The sequence below is a fragment of the Drosophila suzukii genome, chromosome 3 (assembly GCF_043229965.1).
Source record: "Drosophila suzukii chromosome 3, CBGP_Dsuzu_IsoJpt1.0, whole genome shotgun sequence".
In the NCBI taxonomy this organism is placed as follows: domain Eukaryota; kingdom Metazoa; phylum Arthropoda; class Insecta; order Diptera; family Drosophilidae; genus Drosophila; species Drosophila suzukii.
The window spans coordinates 26,741,176-26,755,750 of NC_092082.1; the positions used below are offsets into that span (position 1 = coordinate 26,741,176).

General features: G+C 38.6%; 1 protein-coding gene across 1 annotated transcript in view; it reads right to left on the minus strand.

The window, feature by feature from the left end:
* Nucleotides 1-13,960, minus strand: part of spok (spookier) — a 149,918-nt gene extending 135,958 nt beyond the window's left edge. Inside the window, exon 1 of the mRNA XM_065864197.2 lies at nt 13,399-13,960. Coding sequence (XP_065720269.1) covers nt 13,399-13,801 — 403 coding nt within the window. The 5' untranslated portion in view covers nt 13,802-13,960. The remainder of the gene's footprint in view (nt 1-13,398) is intronic.
* Between the last annotated feature and the right edge of the window lie 615 nt (nt 13,961-14,575).

Here is a 14,575-nt window from a genome sequence, read left to right on the forward strand (position 1 = left end):
AACTTCTCAAACCTCGCAGGGTTTTCGGGACGGGAAACTCGGTGATTGCTTTCACCTTTTCAGGATCAATCCTGCACGCTTGATGTGAACGGCGATCTCCCTAAGTACGTTAAGATGATTCTCAAAATTTGACGATACTACCAGGAGGTCATCCAAGTATATGAATACCTCGTTCCTGAGATGCGGTGGGACGACTTTGTCCATCAAGCGAGACATTGTGCTGGTGGCATTACAAAGCCCAAAAGGCATTACTTTAAATTGGTAGAGTGGCCTACCGGGGACTGTAAATGCAGTCTTGTCTCGGGATTGAACTTCCAACGGCACTTGCCAATATGCATCTTTCAAGTCAAGACTAGTAATATACTCGGCTCTTGGCAACCGACTTAAGATGCCACTGATTTGTGGAAGTGGATATGCGTCTTTCTCGGTGAAACTATTGACCTTTCGGCAATCTAAACAAATCCTCACTTTGCCAGGTTTAGTATCCATGACGATGGGAGAGGACCATGCGCTTTCCGACTCTTCAATGACCCCTAATTGCAACATTCGGTCTATTTCTGCGTACATACTCTTCTCAACGGCAGGTGAGACGGGGAAATGACGCTGTTTAACTGGCTTAGCACTGCCCACGTCAATTGTATGTGTAATCAAACTAGTCTACCCAAGACCTTCCTGAGTGAATGAAGGAAAAGAATTGATAACATGAACTAATCTTAACTTTTCTGCTTCAGACAAGTCGTGTTGATCTGCCTCGACGTCGCTGCTAACTTTGCTAGACCTTTCAGATTCTAGCTCGGATATATGCAGATTTTTGGGAAGAAGATCATACAGCCTCCAAAAATCTATGCCCAAGTATAGATCTTGCTTTAGTGATGGTACAATATAAATGTTTAAAATCTTTTGAATGTTTCCATATTCTATGTTAACTATCATCTTACCTACTATTCGTTGTGGGCTTCCATCTGCCGTGGTAGCACTAACGTTTAACGACCTGTAAGCACTATTATTCTTCACGAGTTCGCTGGCTAAATCACCGCCAAAGCAACTTATAGATGCCCCGGAGTCAAGTAACCCGTACACGGTACGATCTAATAAACGAACCGGCAAAAACGGTCGAGGATCTCTTGTTTCTGGCGGAACAGAACAAATATATTTTAGTCCTAGCCGACAGGTTCTAATATTTTGCCAAAAGGATTTGATTCTTTTAGAACTCCGAGATTTAAATCTTTCCAAGAGAGGGTTAAGACAAAATTTTGGATTTGGAATGTCAGGTAAATTTTTAACTTTACAATGCAGTAAAGAGCTGGCATTGCTTTCCGGAACGTCAGGGATAATTTGTGGTGCAACGAACGGTACATCCACATTTAATCGGTCATCGTTGACTGGTTGCGAAAGGCACTCGAAGTTTTCGGTTTGTACGGCAACTTCGAAGCGCCGGACTTGGAGTTTTTTGCACACATTGCACAGTTCGATTTGTAAGTGTTATCTGCTCCACAGCCGTAACAAAAAAGTCTTTTATCGGCTAAACAATCCTGGTAAATGTGGCCATCTTTGCGACAATTCCAGCATTTTAAGGTAAACGCGTCTACTTCTAACTCGTTTTCCGACTCCGAACCTTTCTGAGATTCAGATTCTAGAATCAGTTCTGATATTTCGCGTCTAAATGGGCTACTTTTACTATAACCGTGAGCGCGTTTGACGTCGTCGAGAAAAGCTTCGCGTCGACGACAGGTTTCTCTTAACTCTAAGACTGTTGAAATATCGACATTCAATAACTCAAGTCGTATTTCAGGCCTCAGATTATTCTTGAGAACTCGGACAAGTTTTCTCGAGCTCCATAATATCTCTAGTTGATCGACTAAAATGTTTACGCTATCGTAAAAGCTATCGAAGGTTTCACTAGGCTTCTGCTTCCTGTTGCGGATCAATTCCTCGATATCAATATCATCCCTTTTCTGACGAAATTGTAATCGTAAAGCAGAACATAACCTATCCCAGCGGACTTCAGTTACCGATCTATGGTAACGCCAAAAAAATTCGTTGGCCTTGCCCTCAAAGAGAACGCTGGCGTTCCTACAAAGGACTGAGAAATTCCCATCTAACGTTTGATGCGTCAGCGCCTCAACTCTATAAATGAAGTTATCTACTGAAACACCTGATCCCGAAAATTTAATTTTCCATCCGTTTAAAATATGAACGACCTTGTCGGGTCTAGTTAGGAGATCGGAAAAGTCGTTTCGGTGAGAACCAGGAGAACCTATGTTAGGCAGGACCCGATGTCTGTTTTGAATTTGCTCGACAACAGCTGGCTCGTTATTTTCCTCGTCTACTGGAGGAGGAGTTGCTGATCTTTCCTCGCCACTTACAGCGGAATTTGGCGGAGTTCTGATCAGTCTCTGTACACTTTCTTCTACTGAATTCTGGATTAAATCGGTCATTTTCTCTGAAAGCCTTCGCTCCATGGACACCATTGTGACCGTGTTTATTGCGGTTGCTTGATCAGTAACGCTATTGTTGTTGCTCTGAGCGCTTCCAGATGAACCCGGGGTATTACCGCTAATTCCTTGTTGGCGACCTTTAGATCGAGACCGAGTTTGTAAGCACTTTCCGACCACTGGCCTGCAAGAAACTTTGCATACTGGACACAAGTCGCTTTTCTTGAAATGCGCATCAATGCACTTCTTATGAAACTCGTGACGGCATATGGTTTCGAAAAGTTGGGAAGATGATTTAATTTCGGACTTGCATATCGGACAAACTGGCTTGGTGGCTTCCTGAGAGCCTTTTCCTGGGGATCGGTCTAACCCCATTTTTAGAATAGTTTAGAAATAATTAAATTTTAAGAAACACAAAAACCAAAGAGAATCCAATGTAGTAGATATAAAACTAATATCTTCTCGATATATAAACCAAAAAATTAGTAAAACTGAACTTTTGCTTGATGTTTCCCGTATCGTAGGATAACTAAATTATTTTTTTTTTAGCTGCTAAACTTTTTTTGGAAAAATAATAAGAGACAGATTAATCGGACTTCTCGTTTTCTCAAATAAAACTAAATCCATGTAGGGAGACGGTTAGATTTCATAAAGTGTATTGCGGACAGAGTATAGTTCGAGAACTAATACTGTTGTATTCCTGCTTCACTAATAAAAAACGTAATCGCTCTTAGGCTAAACGAAATTAAAATTTCTACAGGTCTTTCGTGGATAGTGTACCACTTGAAGTTGTACCTATTTTCCAAAACGTTTGAGCCTATAGAAACCTTTAAATTTGCAAAGTGTGGTTAAGGTAATGATGTAGCAAATCAGAAAGGGTCAGAAGATCTACCGTAGTTGGATACTTTCTGTATTTTCCTCGGACTGAGTTTTCTAAACACCACTAACTAAGTAAAGAAAAATCCTAACTCTGATTATTAATTTTTGCCAGAAAGAAAACTAATGTTCTTTGTCTCTGTTTTCCAAAAGAATTAAAGATCAAAGAAAGGTATTTTGTAGAAGTGAATAAATTAAAAGTTGAAATTAAAGAAGTATAAAAAAGAATTCGAATTTAATTACCGGTGAGTCTTAATGAGTGATTACTGTACTCACTAAGGCCACACACGTTGAGCGCCACTTTTCTTATTAATAATAATAAATTATATCTGTAGCGAGTAACGGTTGGACGAAATCGGGAATCTGCAGTTGCGGGGCACGCTATTAGGGTCCGGCACTCGCTCGTCGGCTTTGGGGGTGGAGGTCTTGCGCCTACAGATTCGCGTACTGACTACACATTATTATCACTAAAATCAGAAATAAGCGTGCTAGCGACAAGAGAGAATAGTAAACTGAAACCGGAAGAGAACGATAAATAAATTCAGGAATAAGTATTATAGGGACAGAAAAGTTTTGGAGAAAGTTAGCTATGCGAATCCACGGATGGTATTGTGGTCGCGTATGGCCCTCCCAACATATGATCACCACCTTAAAACATGGCTTCGGTGACCCCTTTGATACCCTACGATCGAGAAATCATCAGCTAGTTCAGTTCAAAGTTATTTATAGATCCATGGTTTTATTTCTGTTCGAAAAGGTAATTCATTTTCCGTGGATAGCGGTACAAGTCATATTTAATATATATAAAAAGAACATAGGGTATTTAAAAAAATATAAGGCATAGGAAGATAATATTCATGATATAACAATGTATTTTACTAAATATAAATTTTAGCTTAAAGAAATAGTTTTCCGATCGTTCTAGGTATTCTGTATTATTTTCTTTAGTTTAAAAATACGTCTGCAAAGGACTTTCTCTAAAATTTATCAATTCATGTTTTTAGGCAATTAGAGACTTTAAGACTTAACAATAGGCGATCGTAATTTATATTCAACTTCTTTTGAAAATCGCAAATTAATTCATAGAGAATGCAATTAAATCAAGGCTTTTTAATTAATTAATTGTTTTTAGTTCGGGGTTTATTTTTAAACAAGTTTCGTTCACTTTACGGATCGGCGAGAAATGTGAATAAAAATATATATATATGTGATTAGTTAGTGTGACTCGCGGCATTTTCTCCAACGTTGAAGATCGATCTCCGGACGCGATGGGTAGGCTGTAATCTAAGGGGTAGCGATTTTTCTCGCCATGTAGAATTTAAAGGGCAAATAAACATTTCTCTCATTTCTCTTAGACGCGCAAACGATTTAAACTAAACTTGTAACCCGTACCTAATTTATCGTACTTCCTTGAATACTTTGCAATAACAAATTTCTCATTTAAACCAAAAAAAAAATATAACTCTTCTTAAATTAAATTAATGCTTCTCGGCGTGCATTATCTCTTTAGACCCGATCGACTTGTTAATTTCTTTTAATTTGTTAAATATAACTATTGCTTTACATGGCGTTGCCACTTGAGGCTTTACGAGAAATTATGGTTCGCTTTAAGGCTTACATATCTTTGATTTCATTGATTTTCTTTTCACATTAATTCTTAAACTCGGGTTTTCAAAGCACATTGGTTATATAACAGGGTTAGGACTGATCCAATACGAAAGAGAGTTCTTATCTCCATTAAGGTTAAACCCAGTTGGCTAGTGCGCCATGCTAGGTTAAGGCCGTTCACACACGCGGCGCTTTTACAAAAAAAAAGGGTATAAATCCCTAAATCTGCGGCAGCGATATTCCACTCGGGAACCTCCCAAACGGATACGCGCACCCCTTAAAACTCGGATGGTGTACGGATGCAGCATATATAATTGAATTAAATTGCCATCGGTCCTCTTTATATAAACTGCTCTTCTTGGTCGGCACTACATGACCCGTAGATAGGTAGATAGTAGATAGGGGTACTTCAGGGCACTAATCTCTCCAAATCATTCCTCGCGGGCCAACCTGACGATTGGGCCCCGAGATTTGATTTTGGCCTTCTTGAGGTGGTAAAGCCGAATCAATAAGATGCGCCTTTGGCGGCAACTTGTGGCAGCACTGGCTGGGTTTTCCACCCATTTAAAAAAAATACCTGTAGTGAAATTTTGTTGGAGGTTAAACACGCACCAATTTCTAAACAAATGCACTTGCACTTACTTTAAGCTTTATTCGCTGGCTAGCTTTTATAGCTGGCAGCCGCACTGAGTGCTAAACACCACTTAGAATACTGGAAGCCGCTCAAAAATACTGGATGCCACTCAAAAATATATATTTCGGGCTTTTAGACTTTTAATAAAAAAATTAAATTTCGAGCTGTTGGCACGTCCGCTTCTCTTGCTGGTTCAAATAAGAAGAACTTAACCGGAATACCTGTACTAACACAGCACCGACACCAGACTTGCTAGCATCGCAATGGATAGCAAATGGTTTAGAAAAGTCCGGGCTACATAACACCGGAGCTTCGCTAAGACGAGTCTTCAAGATTTCAAAGGCTTTTAGTGCTTCTGGAGTTAGACTGAACTTTCGTTTGGTTGTCATTAAATCAGTTAAAGGAGAAGCGAGTGATGCAAAATTCGGAACGAATTTGCGGTACCAGCCACATAAGCCCATAAAACTTCTCAAACCTCGCAGGGTTTTCGGGACGGGAAACTCGGTGATTGCTTTCACCTTTTCAGGATCAATCCTGCACGCTTGATGTGAACGGCGATCTCCCTAAGTACGTTAAGATGATTCTCAAAATTTGACGATACTACCAGGAGGTCATCCAAGTATATGAATACCTCGTTCCTGAGATGCGGTGGGACGACTTTGTCCATCAAGCGAGACATTGTGCTGGTGGCATTACAAAGCCCAAAAGGCATTACTTTAAATTGGTAGAGTGGCCTACCGGGGACTGTAAATGCAGTCTTGTCTCGGGATTGAACTTCCAACGGCACTTGCCAATATGCATCTTTCAAGTCAAGACTAGTAATATACTCGGCTCTTGGCAACCGACTTAAGATGCCACTGATTTGTGGAAGTGGATATGCGTCTTTCTCGGTGAAACTATTGACCTTTCGGCAATCTAAACAAATCCTCACTTTGCCAGGTTTAGTATCCATGACGATGGGAGAGGACCATGCGCTTTCCGACTCTTCAATGACCCCTAATTGCAACATTCGGTCTATTTCTGCGTACATACTCTTCTCAACGGCAGGTGAGACGGGGAAATGACGCTGTTTAACTGGCTTAGCACTGCCCACGTCAATTGTATGTGTAATCAAACTAGTCTACCCAAGACCTTCCTGAGTGAATGAAGGAAAAGAATTGATAACATGAACTAATCTTAACTTTTCTGCTTCAGACAAGTCGTGTTGATCTGCCTCGACGTCGCTGCTAACTTTGCTAGACCTTTCAGATTCTAGCTCGGATATATGCAGATTTTTGGGAAGAAGATCATACAGCCTCCAAAAATCTATGCCCAAGTATAGATCTTGCTTTAGTGATGGTACAATATAAATGTTTAAAATCTTTTGAATGTTTCCATATTCTATGTTAACTATCATCTTACCTACTATTCGTTGTGGGCTTCCATCTGCCGTGGTAGCACTAACGTTTAACGACCTGTAAGCACTATTATTCTTCACGAGTTCGCTGGCTAAATCACCGCCAAAGCAACTTATAGATGCCCCGGAGTCAAGTAACCCGTACACGGTACGATCTAATAAACGAACCGGCAAAAACGGTCGAGGATCTCTTGTTTCTGGCGGAACAGAACAAATATATTTTAGTCCTAGCCGACAGGTTCTAATATTTTGCCAAAAGGATTTGATTCTTTTAGAACTCCGAGATTTAAATCTTTCCAAGAGAGGGTTAAGACAAAATTTTGGATTTGGAATGTCAGGTAAATTTTTAACTTTACAATGCAGTAAAGAGCTGGCATTGCTTTCCGGAACGTCAGGGATAATTTGTGGTGCAACGAACGGTACATCCACATTTAATCGGTCATCGTTGACTGGTTGCGAAAGGCACTCGAAGTTTTCGGTTTGTACGGCAACTTCGAAGCGCCGGACTTGGAGTTTTTTGCACACATTGCACAGTTCGATTTGTAAGTGTTATCTGCTCCACAGCCGTAACAAAAAAGTCTTTTATCGGCTAAACAATCCTGGTAAATGTGGCCATCTTTGCGACAATTCCAGCATTTTAAGGTAAACGCGTCTACTTCTAACTCGTTTTCCGACTCCGAACCTTTCTGAGATTCAGATTCTAGAATCAGTTCTGATATTTCGCGTCTAAATGGGCTACTTTTACTATAACCGTGAGCGCGTTTGACGTCGTCGAGAAAAGCTTCGCGTCGACGACAGGTTTCTCTTAACTCTAAGACTGTTGAAATATCGACATTCAATAACTCAAGTCGTATTTCAGGCCTCAGATTATTCTTGAGAACTCGGACAAGTTTTCTCGAGCTCCATAATATCTCTAGTTGATCGACTAAAATGTTTACGCTATCGTAAAAGCTATCGAAGGTTTCACTAGGCTTCTGCTTCCTGTTGCGGATCAATTCCTCGATATCAATATCATCCCTTTTCTGACGAAATTGTAATCGTAAAGCAGAACATAACCTATCCCAGCGGACTTCAGTTACCGATCTATGGTAACGCCAAAAAAATTCGTTGGCCTTGCCCTCAAAGAGAACGCTGGCGTTCCTACAAAGGACTGAGAAATTCCCATCTAACGTTTGATGCGTCAGCGCCTCAACTCTATAAATGAAGTTATCTACTGAAACACCTGATCCCGAAAATTTAATTTTCCATCCGTTTAAAATATGAACGACCTTGTCGGGTCTAGTTAGGAGATCGGAAAAGTCGTTTCGGTGAGAACCAGGAGAACCTATGTTAGGCAGGACCCGATGTCTGTTTTGAATTTGCTCGACAACAGCTGGCTCGTTATTTTCCTCGTCTACTGGAGGAGGAGTTGCTGATCTTTCCTCGCCACTTACAGCGGAATTTGGCGGAGTTCTGATCAGTCTCTGTACACTTTCTTCTACTGAATTCTGGATTAAATCGGTCATTTTCTCTGAAAGCCTTCGCTCCATGGACACCATTGTGACCGTGTTTATTGCGGTTGCTTGATCAGTAACGCTATTGTTGTTGCTCTGAGCGCTTCCAGATGAACCCGGGGTATTACCGCTAATTCCTTGTTGGCGACCTTTAGATCGAGACCGAGTTTGTAAGCACTTTCCGACCACTGGCCTGCAAGAAACTTTGCATACTGGACACAAGTCGCTTTTCTTGAAATGCGCATCAATGCACTTCTTATGAAACTCGTGACGGCATATGGTTTCGAAAAGTTGGGAAGATGATTTAATTTCGGACTTGCATATCGGACAAACTGGCTTGGTGGCTTCCTGAGAGCCTTTTCCTGGGGATCGGTCTAACCCCATTTTTAGAATAGTTTAGAAATAATTAAATTTTAAGAAACACAAAAACCAAAGAGAATCCAATGTAGTAGATATAAAACTAATATCTTCTCGATATATAAACCAAAAAATTAGTAAAACTGAACTTTTGCTTGATGTTTCCCGTATCGTAGGATAACTAAATTATTTTTTTTTTAGCTGCTAAACTTTTTTTGGAAAAATAATAAGAGACAGATTAATCGGACTTCTCGTTTTCTCAAATAAAACTAAATCCATGTAGGGAGACGGTTAGATTTCATAAAGTGTATTGCGGACAGAGTATAGTTCGAGAACTAATACTGTTGTATTCCTGCTTCACTAATAAAAAACGTAATCGCTCTTAGGCTAAACGAAATTAAAATTTCTACAGGTCTTTCGTGGATAGTGTACCACTTGAAGTTGTACCTATTTTCCAAAACGTTTGAGCCTATAGAAACCTTTAAATTTGCAAAGTGTGGTTAAGGTAATGATGTAGCAAATCAGAAAGGGTCAGAAGATCTACCGTAGTTGGATACTTTCTGTATTTTCCTCGGACTGAGTTTTCTAAACACCACTAACTAAGTAAAGAAAAATCCTAACTCTGATTATTAATTTTTGCCAGAAAGAAAACTAATGTTCTTTGTCTCTGTTTTCCAAAAGAATTAAAGATCAAAGAAAGGTATTTTGTAGAAGTGAATAAATTAAAAGTTGAAATTAAAGAAGTATAAAAAAGAATTCGAATTTAATTACCGGTGAGTCTTAATGAGTGATTACTGTACTCACTAAGGCCACACACGTTGAGCGCCACTTTTCTTATTAATAATAATAAATTATATCTGTAGCGAGTAACGGTTGGACGAAATCGGGAATCTGCAGTTGCGGGGCACGCTATTAGGGTCCGGCACTCGCTCGTCGGCTTTGGGGGTGGAGGTCTTGCGCCTACAGATTCGCGTACTGACTACACATTATTATCACTAAAATCAGAAATAAGCGTGCTAGCGACAAGAGAGAATAGTAAACTGAAACCGGAAGAGAACGATAAATAAATTCAGGAATAAGTATTATAGGGACAGAAAAGTTTTGGAGAAAGTTAGCTATGCGAATCCACGGATGGTATTGTGGTCGCGTATGGCCCTCCCAACATATGATCACCACCTTAAAACATGGCTTCGGTGACCCCTTTGATACCCTACGATCGAGAAATCATCAGCTAGTTCAGTTCAAAGTTATTTATAGATCCATGGTTTTATTTCTGTTCGAAAAGGTAATTCATTTTCCGTGGATAGCGGTACAAGTCATATTTAATATATATAAAAAGAACATAGGGTATTTAAAAAAATATAAGGCATAGGAAGATAATATTCATGATATAACAATGTATTTTACTAAATATAAATTTTAGCTTAAAGAAATAGTTTTCCGATCGTTCTAGGTATTCTGTATTATTTTCTTTAGTTTAAAAATACGTCTGCAAAGGACTTTCTCTAAAATTTATCAATTCATGTTTTTAGGCAATTAGAGACTTTAAGACTTAACAATAGGCGATCGTAATTTATATTCAACTTCTTTTGAAAATCGCAAATTAATTCATAGAGAATGCAATTAAATCAAGGCTTTTTAATTAATTAATTGTTTTTAGTTCGGGGTTTATTTTTAAACAAGTTTCGTTCACTTTACGGATCGGCGAGAAATGTGAATAAAAATATATATATATGTGATTAGTTAGTGTGACTCGCGGCATTTTCTCCAACGTTGAAGATCGATCTCCGGACGCGATGGGTAGGCTGTAATCTAAGGGGTAGCGATTTTTCTCGCCATGTAGAATTTAAAGGGCAAATAAACATTTCTCTCATTTCTCTTAGACGCGCAAACGATTTAAACTAAACTTGTAACCCGTACCTAATTTATCGTACTTCCTTGAATACTTTGCAATAACAAATTTCTCATTTAAACCAAAAAAAAAATATAACTCTTCTTAAATTAAATTAATGCTTCTCGGCGTGCATTATCTCTTTAGACCCGATCGACTTGTTAATTTCTTTTAATTTGTTAAATATAACTATTGCTTTACATGGCGTTGCCACTTGAGGCTTTACGAGAAATTATGGTTCGCTTTAAGGCTTACATATCTTTGATTTCATTGATTTTCTTTTCACATTAATTCTTAAACTCGGGTTTTCAAAGCACATTGGTTATATAACAGGGTTAGGACTGATCCAATACGAAAGAGAGTTCTTATCTCCATTAAGGTTAAACCCAGTTGGCTAGTGCGCCATGCTAGGTTAAGGCCGTTCACACACGCGGCGCTTTTACAAAAAAAAAGGGTATAAATCCCTAAATCTGCGGCAGCGATATTCCACTCGGGAACCTCCCAAACGGATACGCGCACCCCTTAAAACTCGGATGGTGTACGGATGCAGCATATATAATTGAATTAAATTGCCATCGGTCCTCTTTATATAAACTGCTCTTCTTGGTCGGCACTACATGACCCGTAGATAGGTAGATAGTAGATAGGGGTACTTCAGGGCACTAATCTCTCCAAATCATTCCTCGCGGGCCAACCTGACGATTGGGCCCCGAGATTTGATTTTGGCCTTCTTGAGGTGGTAAAGCCGAATCAATAAGATGCGCCTTTGGCGGCAACTTGTGGCAGCACTGGCTGGGTTTTCCACCCATTTAAAAAAAATACCTGTAGTGAAATTTTGTTGGAGGTTAAACACGCACCAATTTCTAAACAAATGCACTTGCACTTACTTTAAGCTTTATTCGCTGGCTAGCTTTTATAGCTGGCAGCCGCACTGAGTGCTAAACACCACTTAGAATACTGGAAGCCGCTCAAAAATACTGGATGCCACTCAAAAATATATATTTCGGGCTTTTAGACTTTTAATAAAAAAATTAAATTTCGAGCTGTTGGCACGTCCGCTTCTCTTGCTGGTTCAAATAAGAAGAACTTAACCGGAATCGGCTGGATACCAGCGAGGCTTTTGGCGGAAATATATATCATATGACGACCGACAGGTGTCAAAACTAGAACTTTCCAAGACAACCCTGGCTCAGCTGTTCAAAACTATCGAAATATCGAATGTCCGACACAGGTGGCCACACTAGGTCAAGCTTTGGTTTAAGCGGACCCTGTATAGTAGGCTTTCAGGCTGAACCTAGGTTCGCCAGTCGCTACAGGCGCCGTTACAAAAGTGAAGCTGCTGGATACGGTGGGGATTAAAGCCCCCGGCTGTTTAGCTAGTTTTATTCTTACTGAGAATACGTGTCGAATGACACCCCATTTCTTGAAATGCGATATCCCGTTCAAAAGTAATTCAAAAAACAAGATTTTCTTCTTCTTCCCAAAATGAAAATGAAATGTTTGTGGGTTTGTGTGCATCCCATCTTAGTTTTAGGGTTTTGGAAACCCTATGGGTGTAAAAAGTAGCTTGATTTAGAAAACGTTTGTTCTACGACTTTTGGAAAAACCCGCTAGTTTAGCGGAAAATCAAAAAAAAGCCAGATTTAAAATGCTTATAGTATCTAAACAACTAATGCTACAGAAATGTGTATCTCTGAAAAGATAATTTAATTTGTTAAATACTCTTCATATAGTAAGGTTGTCTGAATATAATAGATTTCAAGTTATGACAAAAAGTTATTTTTTAAAACCACTTTTTGACTATTTTCTCAAAATCGAGTAGAACGATTTCTTTTTAAATTTCAAATCATATAGCTCTTGAGATTCCTCAACTTTTGATCTATAACACTTTTTGCAATAAAAATTACCGTTTGGAAGATATTAAACGATAAAAGTGCAACTCGTTTCAATATGCAATATTTCATTCTTATTGGAATAAACAAGAAAAAACCAATTTGATGAACAATATTCTTATTAGATTTTTTCAAACGGAAAATCTGTTATGGTTTTAGGGGCTTTTACTTGCATGAAGCTAATCGAAATAGGAAACTTGATCTATTTGTTCTACCCCTTTGGAAAACCCCGCTAGTTCGGCGGGAAATATAAGAAACGACAGGTTTCTCTTGGAATCTGAAACTATACAGTCCTTGAGATTCCAAGCTTGTGCTATTAAAATAGGTAATTGAAGCGATAAAACTTGTTATTAAAAAGTTTAATATTCATGGGGACGACTCCTAGTCATGGTATTGGGGTACTTAAACTCTTGTGCAAAAAAAAACTTCTGATATAAAAAAAACAACTCTTAACGAGGTAAAAAGTAGTGGCGAACGCGCCTTTAACAAAATTTTCTGATATCAACTATTGTGACGACAAATGATATAACCTTCGATAAAATAAATAAACTATATTATATACTATATTATATTATATACTATCTGCAATAGAAATAAGACTTTTGTGAACAATAGTTGTGAAAATGAGCGGCTAGTTTGCGTAGATTTGGACATACGGACGGATAGATAGACGGACAGACAAAAATTTCTACATCGTTAATACGGACAGAGTCGACTAGTAATTAAGAATATATATACTTTATAGCGTTGAAAACGCTACCTGTTACATGACTTAGTAACAAAAACTTAAATCTATATATTTTTTAATGAACTCACAATTGTTCCGATCACCTCCAAAAAGTTTGTGATATCGAAAAAAATCCGGACGTCCGCCGAGGAATTTCCCATTTTTGTTTAGGACTTCTTTTATTAAATCGATGTTGTTCACTACTAGGCAGCGGGTGTGTCCAAGAGTTATGGAGTAAATATCACCATACTTTTTTGTCAATGCACCAAAACCCTGGAAGGGGTTGTATTGAAATCGACCTAGTATATCCAAGTTCCCGATTACTGGCCATGGATGTGGCCCAGGTGCCTGATTAAACTTTCGAATTTCTTTTCCTTGGTAAACGATTGAAGCCATTGCTTTTTTTTTACCCCTTAAAAGTAAACGAGTGTATGAAATCGTTACGATGCTTATCCCAATACAGATAATCATATTAAACACGAAAATAATCATATTCCGCCTTAGTCCTTTTTTGTTTTCAAGAAAAATATAGTTGTAAGTTGCTTATAGAACTTATATCGCTAACAGAAAATTTTATTGGAATTTAAAAGCAATAAACCGCACAAGCTATTTCAATGTTTGGGCTCAAAAGTTTTCAACAGATTTTATTTCAAAATATGGATACGGATGCTGTTATATACGAGAACACGCGCATACATATATCTGAAAACATATATACATATTCTCACGGGATTTTAAAGAAAGATCCAATTCAAACGAATAAAAATGGTACGATTCTATACATGACTTTAAGTTTTAAGATGGTGCCTAATTCGTAAGAGTTCTAGGCTTATATTACACTAGTTATACCCTTTACTCCTAGAGTAAAAGGGTATACTAGATTCGTCGGAAAGTTTGTGAGGAAGCGTTTCCTTGCGCAGCGCAAGGCTTATGGAAATAGCCCGCATACTAACAAAATACCTCATGAACTATTTTAAAGGTGATTTTAAAAAAGAACTAAGAAAAATTGCAAAAAAATCTAGTCCAGGTTGAAAACTAATAAAAATAAGAATACTGAAAACTAGTTGAGGTTGATGTTTGTGATTCAGGTCCTTCATATCTTCTTGATGCTGCTTAACACTCCCTGTCGGGTCACGCAGCCGCAGCAGCTAATTAACTTATTTCGATCCCTTATTTTCATTGCATCGCGAAAGGTAGCTCTTTCGTTTTTTTTGTGTACTTGCATTTTTGGGCCCAGCATTCGGCTGGCTGTCCCTTTGTAAAATC